General features: G+C 48.5%; 1 protein-coding gene across 7 annotated transcripts in view; it reads right to left on the bottom strand.

Moving 5' to 3' along the window:
* Positions 1-3,172: 3,172 nt before the first annotated feature.
* The window catches only part of Tsc1 (TSC complex subunit 1), a 49,847-nt gene continuing 31,186 nt past the window's right edge, over positions 3,173-21,833 (bottom strand). For 2 of the 7 annotated variants that reach the window (XM_034494429.2, XM_034494431.2), the window contains exons 12-23: positions 21,598-21,716; positions 19,220-19,274; positions 18,681-18,782; positions 17,886-18,444; positions 16,134-16,177; positions 15,243-15,409; positions 14,161-14,343; positions 13,059-13,169; positions 12,348-12,470; positions 5,697-5,884; positions 5,465-5,626; positions 3,173-5,027 (exon numbers count right to left, since the gene is read on the bottom strand). In XM_034494429.2, the coding sequence (XP_034350320.1) occupies positions 4,511-5,027; positions 5,465-5,626; positions 5,697-5,884; positions 12,348-12,470; positions 13,059-13,169; positions 14,161-14,343; positions 15,243-15,409; positions 16,134-16,177; positions 17,886-18,444; positions 18,681-18,782; positions 19,220-19,274; positions 21,598-21,716 (2,330 nt within the window). In that variant the 3' untranslated portion in view covers positions 3,173-4,510. The remainder of the gene's footprint in view (positions 5,028-5,464; positions 5,627-5,696; positions 5,885-12,347; positions 12,471-13,058; positions 13,170-14,160; positions 14,344-15,242; positions 15,410-16,133; positions 16,178-17,885; positions 18,445-18,680; positions 18,783-19,219; positions 19,275-21,597; positions 21,717-21,833) is intronic. The other 5 variants (XM_034494435.2, XM_034494436.2, XM_034494430.2 and 2 more) reach the window with 3 other exon arrangements.

Genomic DNA, 21,833 nt, shown 5'->3' with positions numbered 1-21,833 from the left:
TAAAGGTTCTCTCTTACCTCTGCCCAGTACCTGAAGGGCAGGGGTGCCAGGCAAGCAGTGGTGGTGATAGCATATCACAACACAGCTGGCCAGGACAGAGTAAGCTTCTGTTGGGTTCCATCAGAAGGACTTGGGATGCAGACTAGGGTGGTCATGCTGTTGGAAATGGCCCTCTTCCACACACTGCTTTTTACGTAGGGCCATGAGTTTAAGACTGATGAATTATCTGTTCCAGCCCAAGACTAGTAGCTGTCACACCCCCATCCATCCCACCCTGCAAACTGATCGAAGTGCCTTGAACCATCTCACTTCACCCACAAGGCCAGCACAAAGTCACTTCATCTCAACACTGCGGAGTGCAAAACAATAACTCTTTATTTGTTCACAGTTAAACACAAGCAACTGCCTTGACATTTTAGAACATTCTAAGGACAGCAAACTTTGATTCCATTCACTGAGACTGTACCATGTTCTCCTGCAGCCCATATTTATGGCATCTGATTTGGACTGTTTGACATGCTTTTAAGATCATAGTGGGAAAGTTTAAACCTTTTGAGAAGAGCCTTCCATTGAACTAAAAAGTTTTTTAAAATCTGATTCATTTTCACTGATGGCAAACCCCCCCCCCCCCACACACACACACTTTAAACTCCAAGTTAGCCATATATGGTTCATCCATGATTGATTATAAAACTAAACTATGTCTTAGCAAAACCTGTTTGTGGTCCAGTCTCATGAAGGGTGACCACTGAATCTTCCTAGTGCAAAAAACGCCTGCCTGCCTCTGATTTGCCCGGGAGCTAACAGCAAACAGCATCATATCTTCCTCTCCCTTCCAAAACTATGTGAACTGATCCTGGAAGAGAGATCAGTCTGGAGCCCTTGAGCTCCATGGGTCTTGTGAAATACCTACTCCAGGGGCTCAGGCTGCCTACCTATCCAGGGGTGGGTAATACAGCTCTGGGAAGGGAACAGCACTTCTCAGCCCCCATTAATTTCATTCTAAGACCAAAAGTGGTCAGGGTGCAGTTTCTGTTGTAGCTGCTGCTGCTTTCCTATACAGCATTTAAAAACTCAGGCTGACACCAGAGACAGAAACACTGCTCCTCTGAACATACCAGGGACTCTCAAACCCGGAAAATGAATGAGAACGAGGGTGGAAGCAGCCCAGGGATCTGTCCCACCACCACTCCCTTTTATTTTTACCTATACAGGCTAAACCCAGGGCAGTAAGAGACCTCTGGATGTACACAGGGACACACACATCCTTATACTGGATGTGTTTCCAGTGCACACAGCAGTGATTCCAGCATGGCCCTGGGCGAAGGTGAAGCAGACTAAGTCCCAGTCTGCAGGGCCACTGGCCTCTGGCTGGACAGATTCCACATGCTGCAGTCTGAGCCTGTACAGTGCCCACACCTCTACCAGCTTGTCCAGTGTCTCCCATCCCTACAGTTCAGTAAATAAAGTTCCTCACCTTCCCATATATTATTGTTTGCTCCTTAGTTCTTCCCAACGTCAGGTGGTAGGTCCCCGGTGGCTGGGCACACTGCACTTCAGTTCTTCCCGGCGTCAGGTGGTAGGTCCCCGGTGGCTGGGCACACTGCACTTAGTTGTCACACCTCCCACACTTTCTATGCTTACTGCCAGCCCGAGCTCTGTGATCAGCTCTGAGGTCCTTTTATCCTTGGCTGCTAACATTTTCTCACTCTCCTTTGAGCATTAGAGCCCACAGATTCTGCAAGTGGTCCTGAGTCTACAGCTTGTCACCTATGGTGCCACCACCACCCTGAGAAGTGCTTGGTCACTGGCTACAGCAGCATGGGGCAAGGGGATTTTTGTCTGCTTTTCAAGCCACCAGTGGCTACCAGACTTTTCCTGGGTTGTGACAGTTTGCCTTCTAAGAAGAGTGACTCCCTGCTAACGATGTCACACACAATTGGAACCTTCTAGTTTAGTCCAGAAGATTAGGCCTTTTCTCCTCAAACGCTCAGAAAAGCTATCGAGTTTCAGCATTCCCCCTATGCAGCTGTGCTGCTGACTCTAGAGATGCCACTTAGAGCCTGTCTCCTCATGCTCACTGCCATATTGCTCCCAAAGCAAATTCTTAAATTTCAGGAAGGGATATTATAGAAATAGGTACTTAGCTCCTTTCCTGGGCACTGACACTGCAGGGCTACTTCTGACAGATTCTAGGCTGCATGAGACACAGCCTCCAGTCTCCTTGGGGCCCTGGGCAACCACAGCACACAGTCCAAGTGATTAGGGGATGAAGGCCATTCAACCCCAACACTCATACACTCGGCTGCCCAGGACACCTACTGTTCGAATACCTTGGCCCAGGACTCAGCTGTTTCTCAGAAGCTTTGCTCGTGCCTATGGCAATACCGGGTGGCCCACTGACTCCCAGATCATCTGTCGCTGCTCTCTAAAACAGAAGCCTCCACCCAACCACCCACTGATCCTAGAGTCCTTTGAAAAGAGCCAATGTTTAGGTTGGGCACCTTAAAGACGACTCCTGGTCACAGTCCTCCAATCTTAAGTGAAAAAAGTCCTAATAGCCTTCTAGAACTCAAGGCACACAGGATGTTCAGGTTCTGTCGCTGGGTGTGGAAACAGGCTAGAGGAAAGCGCAAAGGGCCCAAGTAAAAGTCTGTGGAGAAGACGGCAGCCTGCACATTAGCTTCCCTTCCTATGCTGCTGTCTCTTCTCCCTAAACTTCATCACCTGTACAGTCTTAGTTTTCTAAATATGTTGTTCTCTGGCAGATCTTGGTGGTGGAACTGGTAATTCTTGGAAACAGCGTCTACCGTTAACCTGTGAGATCTGTTTGTTAACCTGCCCATTTCTACAGTGGATTGGGCGAGAGAATACTGGGTTTTAAGCTTAGCTTTGCGCAGAGCTCCATGAAAAGCATGTCATCACTGACACCTACACTCCAAGTGTCCAAGGGCAATGGCTGCCCTCTGCTGGTCTGAGAGTGGTGAGTGGTATGCCTTCCTGTGGGCTGGCTGTCAGTCAGCTATAGCAGCGATATGGACCTGTCCAGACAGCACTGCCATGGTGACATGAAGTCTTGCCTTACTTAGGATGCTAGGATATTTGCTGCCACACTTAAGAAAGACTTTCATCCTCAGGCTGGAAACTTTCATATGCAGTAAGATTCGTACCATTTGTATTTTGGGTTTTTTTTTTTTTTTTTTTAGCCTTGTGGTAGCTAAACTCTCTTCTTTATACATCAGACAGAATAGAAACAAGAGATCCAAGCTCATGGCTCCTTCCCAAGTCTCTCCTTGCCTGGGCTAGAATATCAGGCAACAACTCTTATACTTCCAGCATTTATTCAGGAGCATTGGTTGAGTTTGGGCTCTCTGCCACCACTGTGTTCTGACTGTGACCAATATTGCCTCTTGTGAGCATGAGGGCAGGCAGTGGTATAGACCCCCAGCCTTTATCAGACTCTGAGTTGTTCTGCTGTAAAGCTCCAGAGAGTCTTTCCTGTGAAGTGGGAATTGCTGTAAAATCTGTCAGAACCTAGGGAGGTGACCCCTCAGCTGGAGCAAGAGCCATCATTACATAAGCTCCAAGGAGGCACTGACTTCTCCCAAGCCTGTCTGCTGTGGCATCACAAGGCAGCTGGGCCCAAGGGGACCCAAGGGGAAGCAAATAGGCTGAAGGGTGAAACCGTGGCCAGCCAGAGGCACACGTCCACATGAGCACGAGCATCCTAGATGCCCCTCCTAGTGACCACTCCCCACTGTCTGCAGACTGCAGGATGGACACCTATACACCCACTCACAGGCAGTATGGTGCCAGCATTCAAGCAAATACCAAATAAATAAGAGGTAGTGGGGCAGAGGGGTAAGAGCTTTCCAGAGAGTTAAGACAGTGTGGCCTCCACAGTGCCAACTGCACTGTCAAAGCAACTGGTATTCTCACAGAACCTTCTAAGAAGCATATCAGAGCTGCCAAGAAAAGGCAGAGGTGAGTGAGCCAGTTTTTCAAGATCTGTGGCTTAGATGCTAAACTTAAGAACCAAAAAGCAGTGGGAATGCTCCTGTAAAGACAGCTTTGTCGGCTACATCCTCTAGAAGGGACAAAACTGGACTTACCTCCAGTGTCACTAACTGCCTGGTCTACCCAAGAGCCACCCAGTTGTCTGAACCTCAGGAAAGCAGAGTGGTATGTTGGACCCAAAGATGAAATTGGCCTCATATTGCACAGGTTCAAATGACATAACCATTTGGTGGAAGGAAGAAAATAAAGCACAGGCCCTCAATTAGCACATACTGCTGGGTAAATGAAAGAGGCTGGGGTGAGGTGAAGGAAAGCGTCTCAATGCCAGACCCAAAAACCATCCTCCCACATCCGCCCTCTGTCAAAAGGGCATTTTGTTCCATTCCCACCGCACAAGCAGCTGCTCAGACCCTGGAAACAGAAGCCTAGACCGTGCATTCACACCTTCTGTTCTGTGCCGACAAAGACGCAAATTAACACTGACAGACCCTCTTCAGCTGTGCTCGTGGTGAGTCTCATTGTAGTCCATGATGTGGAGCTGCCCCACACTGTCTGAGTTTGGGGAAGATGGGTGTGGGACGTCTAGATTCAGGGAAGTCTTGTTTTCCATGGCCGAGTCTTTGCCCAGTTCTGTCTTCAGGGTCTCAGAAAGGCTACTGCTCATGGCCACGCCGTCCTCATCACACTGGCTCTCACTCTTATTACGGAACAGCTCCCGGGCCTTCATGCCCAGGAAGCTTTTGGAACTGGGAAGTGAGCCAACAGTGGTGGGGATGCTGCTGGAGGGCTCTCCCATTGTGGGTTCCCACCGGCTGCTGAACCTCTGGCTCGGGGGTTTCTCTGGAGTGGAAAGCTCACTGCTGCTGCTGCTGCTGCCTCCAGTGACTCTACCTCCACAGCTGGCCCGGGTGCCACCAGGTCTGGAGGTCCTGGTCTCACCGTTGTGACCAGAAGCCTCTTCATTATGTCCTACCAAGGAATCCGAGCATCCGTCACTACAACACTCAAGCCTGTAAGAGACCCAGAGAGAATGCAGTTGGTAATTGCAGCACTGCAGAGGAAATGCAAACGACACCTGTCTCCTGACCCTGCGCGCTCCTTCTAACTAAACATGTCATGTGTATGAGTGTGTATGTGTGTGCCTGATACCTGAGAGGGCCAGACTCCCTAGATCTGGGAACCAAATCGAGCTTCTCTGCAAGAGTAGTGTCCTTAACCACCACACCATCCCTCCAGCCCCACCCCCAACCCCTCTTTTGTAACAGCAGCTACAACCAAGAATCTCACTGAAGCCCAGTGACACCTGGGCTTCTACTGGATGACAATCTGCAATAGTAAGGGCAGACTGAGTACAGCCAGCAAACAAGAAGGACAAGCAGAGGATGGCAGCCCGGCTGTTGTGCAGAGCCCGCCTTCCTTCTACGGAGCCTGCGGTGGCTGTTCTCACCTCTCTTCTGCTGCCTCTGCTGTCTCTGCTCTGTCTTCTTCTAGTTTCCGTAGACGGCCATCTTTCTCCAATCTGCCATATAAGTCTAGAATCTCCAGTTCCAACACCCGGGTGATCTTTCTCTGAGCCTCATACCTGCTCTCTGCAGCCAGCAGCTGTCCACTGAAAGACAGGGCATAGTTGAGAATATGGAAGGGGCCCCAGCCACACCCACACCTTTCTAATGAGTCACCTCGCCTGGCTCTTGACATCCTCAAGATATTTCTTCTGCTCTAGGAGAAGGTGGTCTTTCTTGGCCAGAAGAGATTCCAGTTCCAAAACACGCCTCTGTGAGGCATCCAGCCTCTGGTTCTGCTGGAGAAGGTGGCTTCTGTTTTTCTCTAGTTCTTTCCGATATGCAGTTTTCATCATTTCTACTTCCTATAAAACGGTCTGGAGTCAGTACTTACAGACAAGTGCACTGGGTAACTATCCAGTGTCCTCAACACTGAGAGGCACTTAGTGCCGTGACCCAACTGAGTGAGGATGACTTCCTGGCAAGTAGACGAGCTAGGCGTTTTTGATGTTTCTCCCTAAAGAAACCATCTCAAACATCAAAAGACAGCACCACAGCATGTTTATGAAAGAAAATGACCATAAGCACACTTAGACGCAACCAGGATTCTGTGAGAGAAAACTATTTACTCTGCTCATAGGCTGCATACAGTACCAGTAAAAAAGATGAAATGTGAACCATGGCCTATAGGACCATGCCTATCACAATACACTAAGGCACTTACAATAAAATAAGCGACCTGCACAGCTGTACCTTCAGATTGATGGTACTCGGCCATTTGCCTTCTGTTACCCTTTCTCCCTCTTCTATAGCAGGAGACATGTTTGCTCAGAAGAGCAGCATTTTTAGGCTGGGTACCTGCCAAAGTTTGTTGGCCAAGTCACATAGGTGGCCTGCCAGCATGAGAAATCCACAGTAACTGTAGGCTAATGTGCCCCAAGGTAGAAAGGAGTCTTTCCTAACAGTTGTTCCTGTGTGCTCGGCACCACCCCTCCCCAGCCCACTCCCACTATACAAGGTTTTCAAGAAGAGCCTAAATTGCAAGTTATAAGGAGGTAACCTTCCCAGAAGGCATTGAGCCTCAGTGTTGACCAGAAAATCAGATGTTTCCAGAGTGTGGAAGGCAGAAATGACTGAAAACATTGCCTTCCCAGCTGTGCTGAACAGTTTCAGGGAAGAACCCAGCTGACTTCTGTAACAAGGCAGCATAGGCAGTCTCCACAACTCCAGACCCCAGCAGCCATAAATGCAGCATGTTCAATGTGTGCATTGAGTGTGCTGTGCTCGGTTCTTATCATTCTTCTTCAATAATTCAGCTTAACAGCTGCTTATATAGTGTTTACCTAGGCATTTACGCATGACCTAGAGATGGTTATAGTACACGGGAGGTTGTGCAAGGGTTTTGGGCCAACATTGAACCATCATAAGAGGAACTAACCTTCTGAAAACTTGCAGGGTCCTAAACCCAACCCTGCACAGCAATAACTTATTTAAATAAGCACACCTGTACTTATTTATGGACACTCACACAAGGAATTAAAACAGCAAGCCCTGGCCAGGCATCTCAGTTACCCGCACAGCCTGTGAGATGCCCATCCCTCCTCCATGGGTCTGAAGAACAGCAACCTAGCTCCCCACCCAGAGGCAGATCTTGGGTCTACTCAAGGCCCTCACAGGCTAGTAACAAGCACCACTCCAACCTAACAAGAAGAAAAATGGGATAGGAAGCATGCAGAAAGGTTTTGAAAAAGGTTTTCTCACTGAGAGACACCCACTCATGTGAGGGGAACACCATGGGGTTGGTCTGTGTGAGGCACTTGGCATATCAGTGTGGCGAGCTGGAAGACAAGGCTAACAGGGTAAGATGGCAAGGGGAGGGTTCAAAGAGCCTGGATTTCTCATGCTGAGCCCAAACTGCCACCTTAATCAACCTGGAATTCACCTGCCTCAAAGACTTTTGTCAAATAAAGCAATACAGCTTTGTATTACTAAGAAAGATTTTTTTGTTTTGTTTTGTGATGTTGAACAGAAGCCATCCCAGCTAACATGAGTGGACTTCGAAACTCATAACTATGAAACAGCTCCCAAGAGGGAACATGGCTGCTGCCAGTCTCAGGTTTCTAAGTAACAGAAACCAGTCCAACTATGCGTCATCTCTCTGGAGGCATCAAAAAGTTGTTTCAACAGTAGCCAGATATTATGGCAAAACCTTTAATCCCAGTACATGGGAGGCAGAGACAAGTGCATCTCTGTGAGTTCAAGGGTAGCCTAGTCTGAGAGTTTCAAGACAGCTAACACTACATAGGGATATCCTATCTTGAAAAACAATATGGTTCAGCAAGCTCTTTAGGGGTGAGTCCTTGGGTCTGTTACCCACATTCTCTCAAAACTATTCTGCCTCCAGGGTAATCAGTAGCTGGATTCTAGGTAGTCCCACTTTTGACATCCTCTGGAGTCTGAACTGGAGGCTGAGAATTAAGAAGCAACTCTCCCATGAATCTGTCTCCTTGGTTTTAAGACAACACTGCACTTGGAGACCACAGAGGACCTTTGATAGAGCTTTGACTCAAGGGCGCTAAAGGTACTTGATGGAGGAGCAGTGTCAGAGCACCAGTGTATACTCTGCCGAAATTCCAACCAAGTTCCTTTCTAACTGCCCAAGGCTGGCTGTACAGTGATATGAATGTCTGTCTCAGCACAATGGCAAACACTAGCAGGTCTTGATGCTGACATTAGGACTGAATGAACATCGGCAGGAGCAGAGTCTCACGAGAAGCAAGCAAAGCGGCCTGCATACACGTGGGTCCGGAAGGGGTAGCAGACAGACTAGCTGCCCCCACCTTTCCCTCACTCCTGCTTGGCAGCACTCCTCACATCTCATTCTTTCTCTGTGTGATGGACAATCTTAGCGCTTATGAGGTACACAATCACTACGGAAACAAAGCTCTGAGCCTGTCTGTAAGAGATCATCTAGACTAGTCAACTGACGGGTAAGACCAGTCCTAAATAAGGGCAGCACCATGCCATAGGCTGGGGTCCCAGAATGAGTAAAAAGGACAAAGTTAGCTGCACACTAGTCTCTCCCTTCTTCCTGACTGTGACAGTGTGAACCATTGTCACTCTCCCCCACATGTCCCCTCCCGACTGTGACAGTGTGAGCCATTGTCACTCTCCTCCACCATGTCCCTCCTGACTGTGACAGTGTGAGCCATTGTCACTCTCCTCCACCATGTCCCTCCTGACTGTGACAGTGTGAGCCATTGTCACACTCCTCCACCATGTCCCTCCCGACTGTGACAGTGTGAGCCATTGTCACTCTCCTCCACCATGTCCCTCCTGACTGTGACAGTGTGAGCCATTTTCACTCTCCTCCACCATGTCCCTCCTGTGACAGTGTGAGCCATTGTCACACTCCTCCACCATGTCCCTCCTGACTGTGACAGTGTGAGCCATTGTCACACTCCTCCACCATGTCCATCCCGACTGTGACAGTGTGAGCCATTGTCACTCTCCTCCACCATGTCCCTCCTGACTGTGACAGTGTGAGCCATTGTCACTCTCCTCCACCATGTGCCTCCTGACTGTGACAGTGTGAGCCATTGTCACTCTCCTCCACCATGTGCCTCCTGACTGTGACAGTGTGAGCCATTGTCACACTCCTCCACCATGTCTCTCCTGACTGTGACAGTGTGAGCCATTGTCACACTCCTCCACCATGTCCCTCCTAACTGTGACAGTGTGAGCCATTGTCACACTCCTCCACCATGTCTCTCCTGACTGTGACAGTGTGAGCCATTGTCACTCTCCTCCACCATGTCCTTCCCTCCTGTGACAGTGTGAGCCATTGTCACTCTCCTCCACCATGTCCCTCCTGTGACAGTGTGAGCCATTGTCACTCTCCTCCACCATGTCCCTCCTGTCTGTGACAGTGTGAGCCATTGTCACACTCCTCCACCATGTCCCTCCTGTGACAGTGTGAGCCACTGTCACTCTCCTCCACCACGTCGCTCCTGTGATGTGTGAGCCATTGTCACACTCCTCCACCATGTCCCTCCTGACTGTGACAGTGTGAGCCATTGTCACTCTCCTCCACCATGTCTCTCCTGACTGTGATAGTGTCAGCCATTGTCACACTCTTCCACCATATCCCTCCTGACTGTGACAGTGTGAGCCATTGTCACTCTCCTCCACCATGTCCCTCCTGACTGTGACAGTGTGAACCATTGTCACACTCCTCCACCATGTCTCTCCTGACTGTGACAGTGTGAGCCATTGTCACTCTCCTCCACCATGTCCCTCCTGACTGTGACAGTGTGAGCCATTGTCACTCTCCTCCACCATGTCTCTCCTGACTGTGACAGTGTGAGCCATTGTCACTCTCCTCCACCATGTCCCTCCTGACTGTGACAGTGTGAGCCATTGTCACACTCCTCCACCATGTCCCTCCTGACTGTGACAGTGTGAGCCATTGTCACTCTCCTCCACCATGTCCCTCCTGACTGTGACAGTGTGAGCCATTGTCACACTCCTCCACCATGTCCCTCCTGACTGTGACAGTGTGAGCCATTGTCACACTCCTCCACCATGTCCCTCCTGACTGTGACAGTGTGAGCCATTGTCACTCTCCTCCACCATGTCTCTCCTGTCTGTGACAGTGTGAGCCATTGTCACTCTCCTCCACCATGTCCCTCCTGACTGTGACAGTGTGAGCCATTGTCACACTCCTCCACCATGTCCCTCCTGACTGTGACAGTGTGAGCCATTGTCACACTCCTCCACCATGTCCCTCCTGACTGTGACAGTGTGAGCCATTGTCACACTCCTCCACCACATCCCTCCTGACTGTGACAGTGTGAGCCATTGTCACTCTCCTCCACCATGTCCCTCCTGACTGTGACAGTGTGAGTCATTGTCACACTCCTCCACCATGTCCCTCCTGACTGTGACAGTGTGAGCCATTGTCACTCTCCTCCACCACATCCCTCCTGACTGTGACAGTGTGAGCCATTGTCACACTCCTCCACCATGTTCCTCCTGACTGTGACAGTGTGAGCCATTGTCACACTCCTCCACCACGTCCCTCCTGACTGTGACAGTGTGAGCCATTGTCACTCTCCTCCACCATGTCCCTCCTGACTGTGACAGTGTGAGCCATTGTCACACTCCTCCACCATGTTCCTCCTGACTGTGACAGTGTGAGCCATTGTCACATTCCTCCACCACATCCCTCCTGACTGTGACAGTGTGAGCCATTGTCACTCTCCTCCACCATCTCTCCTGTGACAGTGTGAGCCATTGTCATACTCCTCCACCATGTCTCTCCTGACTGTGACAGTGTGAGCCATTGTCACTCTCCTCCACCATGTCTCTCCTGTGACAGTGTGAGCCATTGTCACACTCCTCCACCATGTTCCTCCTGACTGTGACAGTGTGAGCCATTGTCACACTCCTCCACCACATCCCTCCTGACTGTGACAGTGTGAGCCATTGTCACTCTCCTCCACCATGTCCCTCCTGACTGTGACAGTGTGAGCCATTGTCACACTCCTCCACCATGTTCCTCCTGACTGTGACAGTGTGAGCCATTGTCACACTCCTCCACCATGTTCCTCCTGACTGTGACAGTGTGAGCCATTGTCACACTCCTCCACCACATCCCTCCTGACTGTGACAGTGTGAGCCATTGTCACTCTCCTCCACCATGTCCCTCCTGACTGTGACAGTGTGAGCCATTGTCACACTCCTCCACCATATCTCTCCTGACTGTGACAGTGTGAGCCATTGTCACTCTCCTCCACCATGTCCCTCCTGACTGTGACAGTGTGAGCCATTGTCACACTCCCCCAAATGTCCCCTCCTAACTGTGACAGTGTGAGCCATTGTCACTCTCCTCCACCATGTCCCTCCTGACTGTGACAGTGTGAACCATTGTCACACTCCTCCACCATGTCTCTTCTGACTGTGACAGTGTGAGCCATTGTCACTCTCCTCCACCATGTCCCTCCTGACTGTGACAGTGTGAGCCATTGTCACTCTCCTCCACCATGTCTCTCCTGACTGTGACAGTGTGAGCCATTGTCACTCTCCTCCACCATGTCCCTCCTGACTGTGACAGTGTGAGCCATTGTCACACTCCTCCACCATGTCCCTCCTGACTGTGACAGTGTGAGCCATTGTCACACTCCTCCACCATGTCCCTCCTGACTGTGACAGTGTGAGCCACTGTCACACTCCTCCACCATGTCCCTCCTGACTGTGACAGTGTGAGCCATTGTCACTCTCCTCCACTATGTCCCTCCTGACTGTGACAGTGTGAGCCATTGTCACTCTCCTCCACCATGTCCTTCCTGACTGTGACAGTGTGAGCCATTGTCACTCTCCTCCACCATGTCCCTCCTGACTGTGACAGTGTGAGCCATTGTCACACTCCTCCACCATGTCCCTCCTGTGACAGTGTGAGCCATTGTCACTCTCCTCCACCATGTCTCTCCTGACTGTGACAGTGTGAGCCATTGTCACTCTCCTCCACCATGTCTCTCCTGACTGTGACAGTGTGAGCCATTGTCACACTCCTCCACCACGTCCCTCCTGACTGTGACAGTGTGAGCCATTGTCACACTCCTCTACCATGTCCCTCCTGACTGTGACAGTGTGAGCCATTGTCACTCTCCTCCACCATGTCCTTCCTGACTGTGACAGTGTGAGCCATTGTCACTCTCCTCCACCATGTCCCTCCTGACTGTGACAGTGTGAGTCACACATTGTGGCTCTGCAGAACACAGGGCCGGGCAGTGCAGTTCTGTGTCTCTCAGTTCTCCGGGCACATACCTTGGTGGTGTCAGGATGCTTGCTCTGCAGCTGCTCCAGGTACAGCTCATTGACCTCCCCGAGCACCAGGAGCTGCCTATTCAAGAACTCCATCTGCTGCTGCACTGACTCACTATTGGAGAGCTGCCAATGGAAGTGAGAAGGTGCAGGTCAGCGTGGCAAAACTAGGCAATGGACAGCAGCAGTCACTTCTGAGGAGCACAGTGCACTGCAGGGCAGGATAAACCATTCCCATTGAGTCCATGGCTAATGGAGAAGAAGACACCCAAGGGCAGCAGAAACACACTTGGGTTGTTCTCTGTACAGAAGCAACACAGATGCTAGTCCAAGAACACTGGAGCAGAGACAGCTATGGAAGCCCCAGTGAACTAGCCTGTTTCTGAATACATGACGCAGATCTTACTGAATACCTACTTACAGCCACAGCTCAAAAGCCTTAACAGACTCCTAAGCAAGGTATTAAGAGGAGTTCCATGGCTGGGCCTGGCCTCAGCTCAGCTGGTGTTTCTGTTATGAGGACTGTCTGCACTGGAGAGTGTGCTGCATTTGCAGGTCAGTACCCATGTGCGCTTCCCACCCACATCAATGTCTCCACATGTTGCCAAATGGTTTTGGGTAGAATGGCTCACTACTGGATCACCAATACACACACACAAGTAATATACCTGTCTGACCTGACGCAAGAGTCAGCAGCTGGAAGTCTAATCTTACCTTCTGAGAAACCTGGCTGAGCAGCAGCTCAGTGTGGCACACCTTGTTGTTGGCCTTCTTCAGCTCCACCCGAAGTTCCGCAATCATGTTTCTGCAGTCCTCCAGCTTTGTCTACCAAAGACAGTTGGCTATGAGGTTACAAGAGCACTGACAGGCATAGCCACAGGCAGAGGCAGAGCCGGAGATGCTCTGCTCCTCAACTGCTCTCTTTTCCATCAGTATCAGACTTTCCAGTTTTAAAGGAGAGATTCTGAGTCTCTTACTACTTAAAAGGAGGCGGAGGATGGGGGCCCAAAGACCTAATCCCTACAGTTCCAAGATTGCATGCCCCCAGACCATGCGACTACACAGAAATTGGCCCAGATTCTTCACTCTTTTGAGGGGACTACAGTGACATCTGTGGGACACCATGGGAACTACCGATTAACTGGTTGAGATGGTCCTATGCGTGTGTGGATAATGCCACATCCTGGCACAGCTGGACTTTTAATGATTTATGTGCTAAAAAAGCAACATGAGCAAACAGAGTGGAGGAGAAATGAGGGTGTCACTGTCTACTGATTCCAACCTGACTTAGCAATCACGACTACTTAAAAGTAAAGTCTAAAACATGTTAAATGTAGGTGTGTTGTTTCTGAACAGCCATGATGCCAAGAGGAGTCAACCCCACAGAGCAGTCAGATCCGCTTAGAGCAGCGGTTCTCAATGTGTGGGTCCTGACCTATTTCCGATGGTCTTAGGAAACCCAAGCATAGATTTATTTTCATTGTTATTTCACAACTGTAATTTTGCTACTGAGTGGTATGTCAGTTCTTAAGACCATAAGAAATATGTGCTTCTCTTATGGTCATGACCCACAGGTTGAGAATCTCTGGCTTAGCGGAACAACATTAAGTTGTTTATTTTGGCTTCAGGGTGCTGGGAACACTCAGGGAACACTGAACAGAGAAAGCTGGGGACGACTGTCCTCACTTAGAGCTATTGCATCCGCAATACACTTGTCACTTTGGAGTGAAGCGTTCATCCCAGGCAAGCTGAGTGAGGTGAGAGGACACAGATGACACCACGCCTTCTGCCACCCGCCTGGTACAGCAGCTGGTACCTGTAACTCCTGACTCTGGTTGTAGAATTCTTCTCGGTCATGCTGCAGCTGTCTGATCTGGCTATGCAGTTGGGTCACCATGGTGTCACGTTGTTCCTGAAGTTGACTGTATCGGGCTTGTTCTTTCTGCAGACTCACCTTCCACATCTGTATGTCCTTCTCTTGTAACTTCAACTGATCTTTCTAGCAAAGGCAGAGACACTATCATTTTATCATTTTAGCTGCCATCCAACATGGACAGTGACACTCAAAGTTAGCACATGTCACCAACACTGACAGTCACACACTGCTCTGGAATTCTAATCACACACTTATGAGTCTGGTGCCTCTCTACTGTCAGAAGTTTTCCAAACTCACATCCACACACAAAACTTTCCTCAAGGAACTTCGGATACTTGCTAAAGTCCTAGCATCCTACTGAGGACCTGAATACACAGTGTGGTAGTTCTCAAAAATGCTGGGCCCTGACTGCCAGGTAGAACAAATGCTCATTGGTGTGAGTTAACACCACAGGCTACAACACAGGCTTGCCACTATCACTTATCATCTACAGAATGGGTAAAGAGGCATCAGAAGGCTTAACCTAAGACACCTGTTGTGGTACACACCTTTATCTCAGCACTTAGGAGGCAGAAACATGTGAGTTTGAGGCCAGTCTGGTCTATATAGTGGTCCTGTTCCAGGGCTATATGGAGAGACCCTGACTCAAACAAACAAACAAACAAACAACTCCCCCCCCCAAAAAACCAAAAGGCTTAAGGTAAACCCAACATTTAAAGTCCATATCTAATTGGCTTTATATCCATGGCATCAAACACCTTCAGTTCTGTGCCATGAAACAAACTGCTTACCAGGAGGAAAAATAAACTCCTTTGGCCTTTTACACGAATGCCAAGCAGTTACAAAGTCATTTGTTCTTGTGGTTCTTGACAGTGTGGGAGAAGTTATGAGATTTAGCCACGCACACCTGTACTTCACAGGCTAAGTGGCCCGCCCTCTGCCACTCAGGGCAGAGTTGGGAGCCCACTCAGCAGCTGCTCTCTACAAAGCAGCAAGCACATGGATACACCCTGACTGCTCACCATTGCTGCATTGTGTTCCTCCAGAGCAGCTGCTCTGATCACCTTGCGCAGGAGCCTTCTGTTCCTGAGTGCATGCTGCTGCCGCTTGAAGCGCTCATACAGCAGCTGATTGTGCAGTAAAAGCAGCTGGTCTCGGAGGGTCCGGATCTCATCTGAGGGAGGAGAGCCTGATTTTAAAGCAGAGGGAAGGTGGCAGAAAGGCCTTTTAAACATAGTTCCATCTAGGCCTTCCCATGTGCTTCACTTAGAAACAATTCTTGGGGTCTTGGGAGACAGCTCAGTCTGTGAAGTGCTGTGCAGGCATGGGGCCTGGTTTGATATCCAAAACACATATCAGAAGAGGCAGAACCCTGGGGCTTGCTAGCCAGCCACCCTTGCTACATTAGCAAGCTCCAGGCCAGTGAGAGACCAAGTCAGTGAGAGACCCTGTCTCCACACACGTGTCACACATCCTGACACTTCCCCAACCTGTCTGCTAGCTCCTAGTCCCACAATTCTTGAATGATGGGAGAATCTTCTACTTTCCTTCCCTTTAAAGCATCCAAAAGTGGCACCAGAAGAGTTCTTCTGAGGCATGAGCCTGATCATGGGGGTACGTCTAACCTCCTTTCTCTCAGCCACTGTCCTCACTTCTGTGATCCCCAGAGAGACTTCCCAGCACATCCCACCAAGCTCACCTTCTCTAGGGAAACCTGATACTCACTTTTCCACCAAACCCCCAAGCTCACTACTTGATACTCCCTAAAAGCACCAAACCCTGACTGCAACACTTGGGATCCTCTCAGCACACAGATAAGCTAACTGGGAAGGAGTCAAAGGAAGTCCCTTCCTGAGGGCACCCTCAGGACAGAGAAGGGTGAGTGGGTCTGGATATGTGCTGAACCACGTTACCTCCAAAGTGGGTCCAGTCAACAGACTTGCTGGGCAAGGACAACCTAGAAAAAAAGTTCACAGGAAGTTACTGATCTGATCCTGAAAACGTGAACCTGGACTTTCTGTTGTTGTTGGTGGTGTTTTGAAAAAGTCTCATGCAGCCCAAGCTGGCTCTGAACTTGCTATACAGTCAAGGATGATGTTGAACTTCTAATCCTCCAGCCTCTACCTCCCACGTGCTGGGGCTGCAGGCATGGGCCACTGTGCTCCACTTTACATGGTGCTGCAGATCAAATGGAGGGCTTTATGAATACCAGGAAAGCACTTGGCCAATGGAGCCACACCCTCAGCCAAAAAAAAAAATGGACTCTCAACTGGAGAGGTTAGCCCATATTCTTGTGATCAGTATCTGCAGTGGCTTAGGAAAACTTTCTTTTCTCTTTTTTAAGACTGATTGATTGATTGATTGATTTATATGTATATGAGTACACCATTGCTCTCTTCAGACACACCAGAAGAGGGCATCAGACCCCATTACAGATGGTTATGAGCCATTATGTGGTTGCTGGGAATTGAACTCAGGACCTCTAGAAGAGTAGTCAGTGCTCTTAACCACTGAGCCATCTCTCCAGCCCAAAAACTTTCAAACTCCAACTACACTGAGCTGAAGGGAGTCTTGGTGGCTGGGAATAGTCTGGCAATTCATAGTGTATAACTAAGTCCCAGCCTTAGCACTGAGCTCCCCAGGCTTGGTGGCTGTGCCACAGGATCTCTCCAACCACCCTCTGCAGGAAAACATGAAGTCCTGCTCCCCCGCCTCTCCTTATAGACACAGAGTTACTCTCCTTGGACAAGCTACTGTCAGCCTGTTAAGATAAATGCAGTTCATTTACCCTGATTCCAATACATCAAATTTCATTTTGTAAAAGGAGCTTTAAATATTATAATTCTTATCAAATTTCACCTTAGGGTATTATATAGAAAAAAGGTTAAAAACTAGCCAGGGATGGTGATATATCCTTGTAATCTCAGCTTCTGGGAGACCACAATAGGAAGATCATGAGTTCCAGACTAGCCTTGGCTACATAGTTAGAACCTATCTAAAAAAAAAAAAAAAAAAAAAAAAAAAAAAAACAAAACTAACATTTCCCAAGAACCAGTGGCAAAAGGGTCAAACTCAACTTAGCCAGGTAATTCTTTTCTTTTCCCTGGAATCCTCTAACAGGTGATAGGGTTTTGTTTTTTTTGTCTTGTTTTGGTTTTTTGTTTTTTTAAAAACAAAGACTGAAAGCTAGTTGCTGACATTTCAGTTGCTGAAGAGTAGGTTGTCTCTAGCCTTCAGGAATCCATGTGCTCTGTGGAACACCTAGCCTCCTGAACTTGGAGAGAATGATAACAATCTCACCTTCCATCAGTAGCACAGGAGAAAACAGAAAGCTGTAAGTGGAGAAGGGCATACTGAAATCAGTTTTACTCAACTCTGAGCTATTATAACGCCAATTTTATGTCTGCTTTCCAGAGAACAAATGTGCAAACACTCACTGAGGCATCCACACAGAACAGAGGCACAGAATGACCTGCACTGAAGACTTATTTACAAATGGACACTATCTTCCTCACAGATCATCCTAGGCTCTATACATGTAAAAGCAACAGAAGAAGAGGCTAAGAGAACACAAGAGAACCAGCTGCCTTGGGTACAGTGGACAGGGGAGCTCTGCTCTGTCCTCATGGTCTTGTGTTGTCTAACAACAGCGCGGCCTGGCTTACCTGCTCAGCTCCTTGCTGTGCGCACCTGCTCCCTGCTCTATCAGTCTGTCCAGTACTTCCATTGGGGAGGTAGAGGGCACACAGTCTTCCTCAGGGTTTCCTTTCACTTTCTTCAACAGCTCCTCAGTCTTCTTGCTGACAAAGTGACAGGCAGTCTTTGGCAAGGCCACCTCAAAGAGATGATCATATGGGGGAAGTTGCCCACTTCCAAAGCTCACTCCCCTCTGAGGTGGAATTTTGCAAGGGCTGGGAGTGAGGATACTGGTTTCCAGAGAAGTCTGGCGATCCCTATCCCCAGCGGGACTGGCATCAGCACTGCCAGAGGGTGGGTCTATGGGAGTAAAGGCTTGCTTTGGTGTGTCAGGCCCATGTTTGTCCAGGGAGGAGTGCAAAGGCTCAGGGTTCACGCTGGAGCCCTGAGTCCCAGAGGCTGCCGAATGAGTCTTCCGCTGAGAACCAGAGAGACTGTCTCGGTAGAAGGGAGAGTCAAAGCCCCCTCGAGGAACTACAGGATCCGCCTCTGCAGTGGTGATCTCAGAAAGCTCTTTAGATATCGCAGCTGAAATGAGGGTGAGGAAACAAGGGAGCCCTGTAAACACTCAGGCAGGCAAGTGGGCTTGGGGTTGTGCACTACAGGGAAGGTATGCTGACAATCCTTTCCCTGTACATGCTGGAACCAACACCACCTTTCATCCCAACACAGAAAAAGTCAAGCAAGCCTGAGTTATGACTCTAGAGCCCAGGTCTGAGACAGAAGGACACTTTCATCACCTTGTAGCCACCCTCGAATGTTACCTTCTTCCTTATCTTTCTCTATACTGTCTTCCTCAGAAGCCAGGTCACCTAGGAAATCAGGTAGATTCCTCAGAGTAACAGAGCTTTTGCTTCCAAGATCCTCTGCAGAGAGAGAGAGAGAGAGAGAGAGAGAGAGAGAGAGAGAGAGAGAGAGAGAACGAACACTCAGGTCAAACTGGTTAATCTTAGAAGCACAAAGCCATGACACTGCATACACATCTACAACAGTTCTTCCAGATGAGCAGAGAAAGGTGGGACCACTACAAAAGATGCAAAGGTTCCAAACTCAAGCCCATAAAAAGCACAGTTCTCAAGCCATATTGCCTCTAATAGATAAAACCACCTAGTCTGACCTTCTCACAGAAGACATACTTCAGGCAGTAGCTTGACAACCTTCTAATACTGGTGTTTCATGTTCCTGGGAGTCAGCATCGGTGCTATCCCAGAAAACCCTTCTTCAACCTAGCTTAACTTTTAAACTTCAGAGTTCAATGCAAAGAGGCAAGCAAGGTCCATCCTTACCCAGGAAGTTTACCTACCTCGGTCGTTCAACTGTCTGTGAACATAAGGCCTTGAGGACTCTGTTCTTTCTTCCTGAAATGGAAGAACAGTAAAAATGCTGGGCATGTTCTGTGGCACATAGGAATGGAATTTACAGTTAAACTAGTGAACTGCTAGACTCCAGGATCCCTTAGAATCTTAAAAAAGATCCGTGGAGATCCCTGTCCCCAGTGGGACTGGCATCAGCACTGCCAGAGGGTGGGCCTATGGGAGTCACAGCTTGCTTTGGTGTGTCAGGCCCACCCTGAAAACAGCTCAGTGTTGAGTACTAGCTGTTCTTCCAGAGGACCCAGGCTTGACTTGCAGGACCCACAACCCAGCTCACAACCATCTATAACTCTAATCCCAGAGTTACATACAAGTATCTGAGGCTTTCCTTTGGCTTCTGTGGGCACCAGGAACACAAACACTCATACACATAAAATACATACAATTTTATACACACACACACACACACACACACACACACACACACACACACACACGGAGCTTCTATTTGTATGGTTAAATCTACCAAAAATGTTTCATATAAAATTGAAACAGAAATTAAAGAAAACTTATTAACTTAAAAATACAACTATGTCATGTTAATGCATATAGCATAGCTTTATGAAAAAAATGCATTTTCTAAAACAATATTAAAACTGCCAGATTTTTACACTCCCTTTTAATAATTTTGATTAATGAAAACCAGTCGAATGTGCCTACATTTTACTCTCGATATGCTTTTGTGTGTTACTTTGTCTGAAATGTAAGAAAATCAGGGTCTTTACAGATATATAACAGTAAAATGTATATTACATCTTATGGTTTCTAACCATAGCTATAGTGTAGAACCTGAAAACACAAACTCTTCCTACTGTACATTTACTCTTTGTGTGCATATGCACAGGGTTCAGAGGCAAGAGCATGTCAGTGCTCTGCATTATCATTCTCTGCTGCCTTCTCAAGCCTGGGTCCACTAACCTGGAGCTTAGATGGTAGGCAGCAAGTCCCTGTGATCCCCCACCTCCAATAGTCAGGCTGGGGGACACAGGCCTGCTCAGCTACACCTGGCTTTTTACACGGGTACTGGAACCTGAGCTTGGATCTTCAATGCTTACACAATTAGCCTGATGGCAAGCACCACATTTTTGTTGCTGGTGTTTTGTTTTGTTTGTTTGTTTTGAGACAGGGCTTGTCTGTGTTACCCTGGCTGTTCTGGAACTCACTCTGTAGCTGGACTCAAAGATCCACCTGCCTCTGCCTCCCAAGTGTTGCAGCTAAAGGCTTATACCACCATGACAGGCCATAGACACATAGACACACAGGCACAAGTTTTTTAGTTTTTTTTTTTTTTTTTCCTTTTTTTCTTTTGAAACAGAGTTTCTCTGTGGAGCCCTGGATGTTCTGGAACTCACTCTGTAGACCAGATTGGCTTCAAATAGGCACAAACTTTTTAATGACCTACTTTCACTTGCAAGTTGGATTTTAAACTTGACTGTAGATACTGTCAGCTGTTTACCTTAAAGTGACAGAGTTGGTTTATCATTTAAGAAACTGTCATAGGTAGAAGAAAATATGAGCAAAGTATACATAAGAATGAAAATGTCATAATAAAATCCATTAGCCTGTACTGAATCTAAAAAAAATCAATTAAAAGGAAAACTCTTGTTAAATATTCAGGTCTGAATAAACCATCTGTCAGTCAGTTGTCTTTCAGATAAATCATGTTCCATAGAAAAAAACCAGCTAGTTCAGCTCCCACTCCAACAGCTACAAGTCAGGATTTCCCCTTATCCTGCAGTATGCTTGATATATCATGTTTGAATAAGTTTCTTATTTTGTTCATTTGTTCTTTCTAGACAGGGTCTCACTGCTTCTAGATTAGCCTTGAATTCATAATCCTCCTGCCTCAGCCTCTGGATCCCAGATTAAACATGTGCCACAATGCCCAGCTACATTTCCCATGGGTGTGTATATAATTTTAAGGTTCAGGTTTAATGAAAACTCACCATTTCTGCTTCTTGCTGTGGAATCATGCTTCTCACTTCCCCCTTCTATTTCTACACTAAAAAGCACGTTATGGAAGATACAATACCTTGAGAGCCTGGTCTGTAACTTGATGCTAAGGGGTATCTTACTACTGTCTGTACTGTCAAGGCCATGAGAAGGGCACCCAGTGGCCCATGCTGATTTGAAAGCTGGTCTAATCCACTGAGGATCCTGTGGTTAGCAGCCATACCGTGAGAACTGGTGGCATCTATTTTGTTATTATGATTCAGTTCCATCCATCTGGGCCAAGCCTGTACCTGGCAGGAATTAGGCTTCACAAAGTGACATGTGTGTGCACTGGCATCTCAGGCCTGACACTCACCTTCCTTGGGGGTGTTGCTGAGGTCTGGGAGGCTGGACCGTGCACACAGTCATCTTGGGGACAAGGCGGGGCTGGAGGAGGAGAGGTCGCTGGGGTTCCCGAAGGAGTTCCTTTTCCACCTGCTCAGAGACAAAGACAATACATAGAAAGGCTGAGCGCCGGGGGTGGGGGGGGGGTGGGGGGGGTGGGGGGGGTGGGGGTGGGAAGCTGTTGTTTCCCTCACACTGCAGCCACTA

The sequence above is a fragment of the Arvicanthis niloticus genome, chromosome 2, assembly GCF_011762505.2.
Source record: "Arvicanthis niloticus isolate mArvNil1 chromosome 2, mArvNil1.pat.X, whole genome shotgun sequence".
Lineage (NCBI taxonomy): Eukaryota > Metazoa > Chordata > Mammalia > Rodentia > Muridae > Arvicanthis > Arvicanthis niloticus.
Note: the sequence above shows the minus strand (reverse complement) of the source record. Positions and strands in the feature narration are given on the sequence as shown.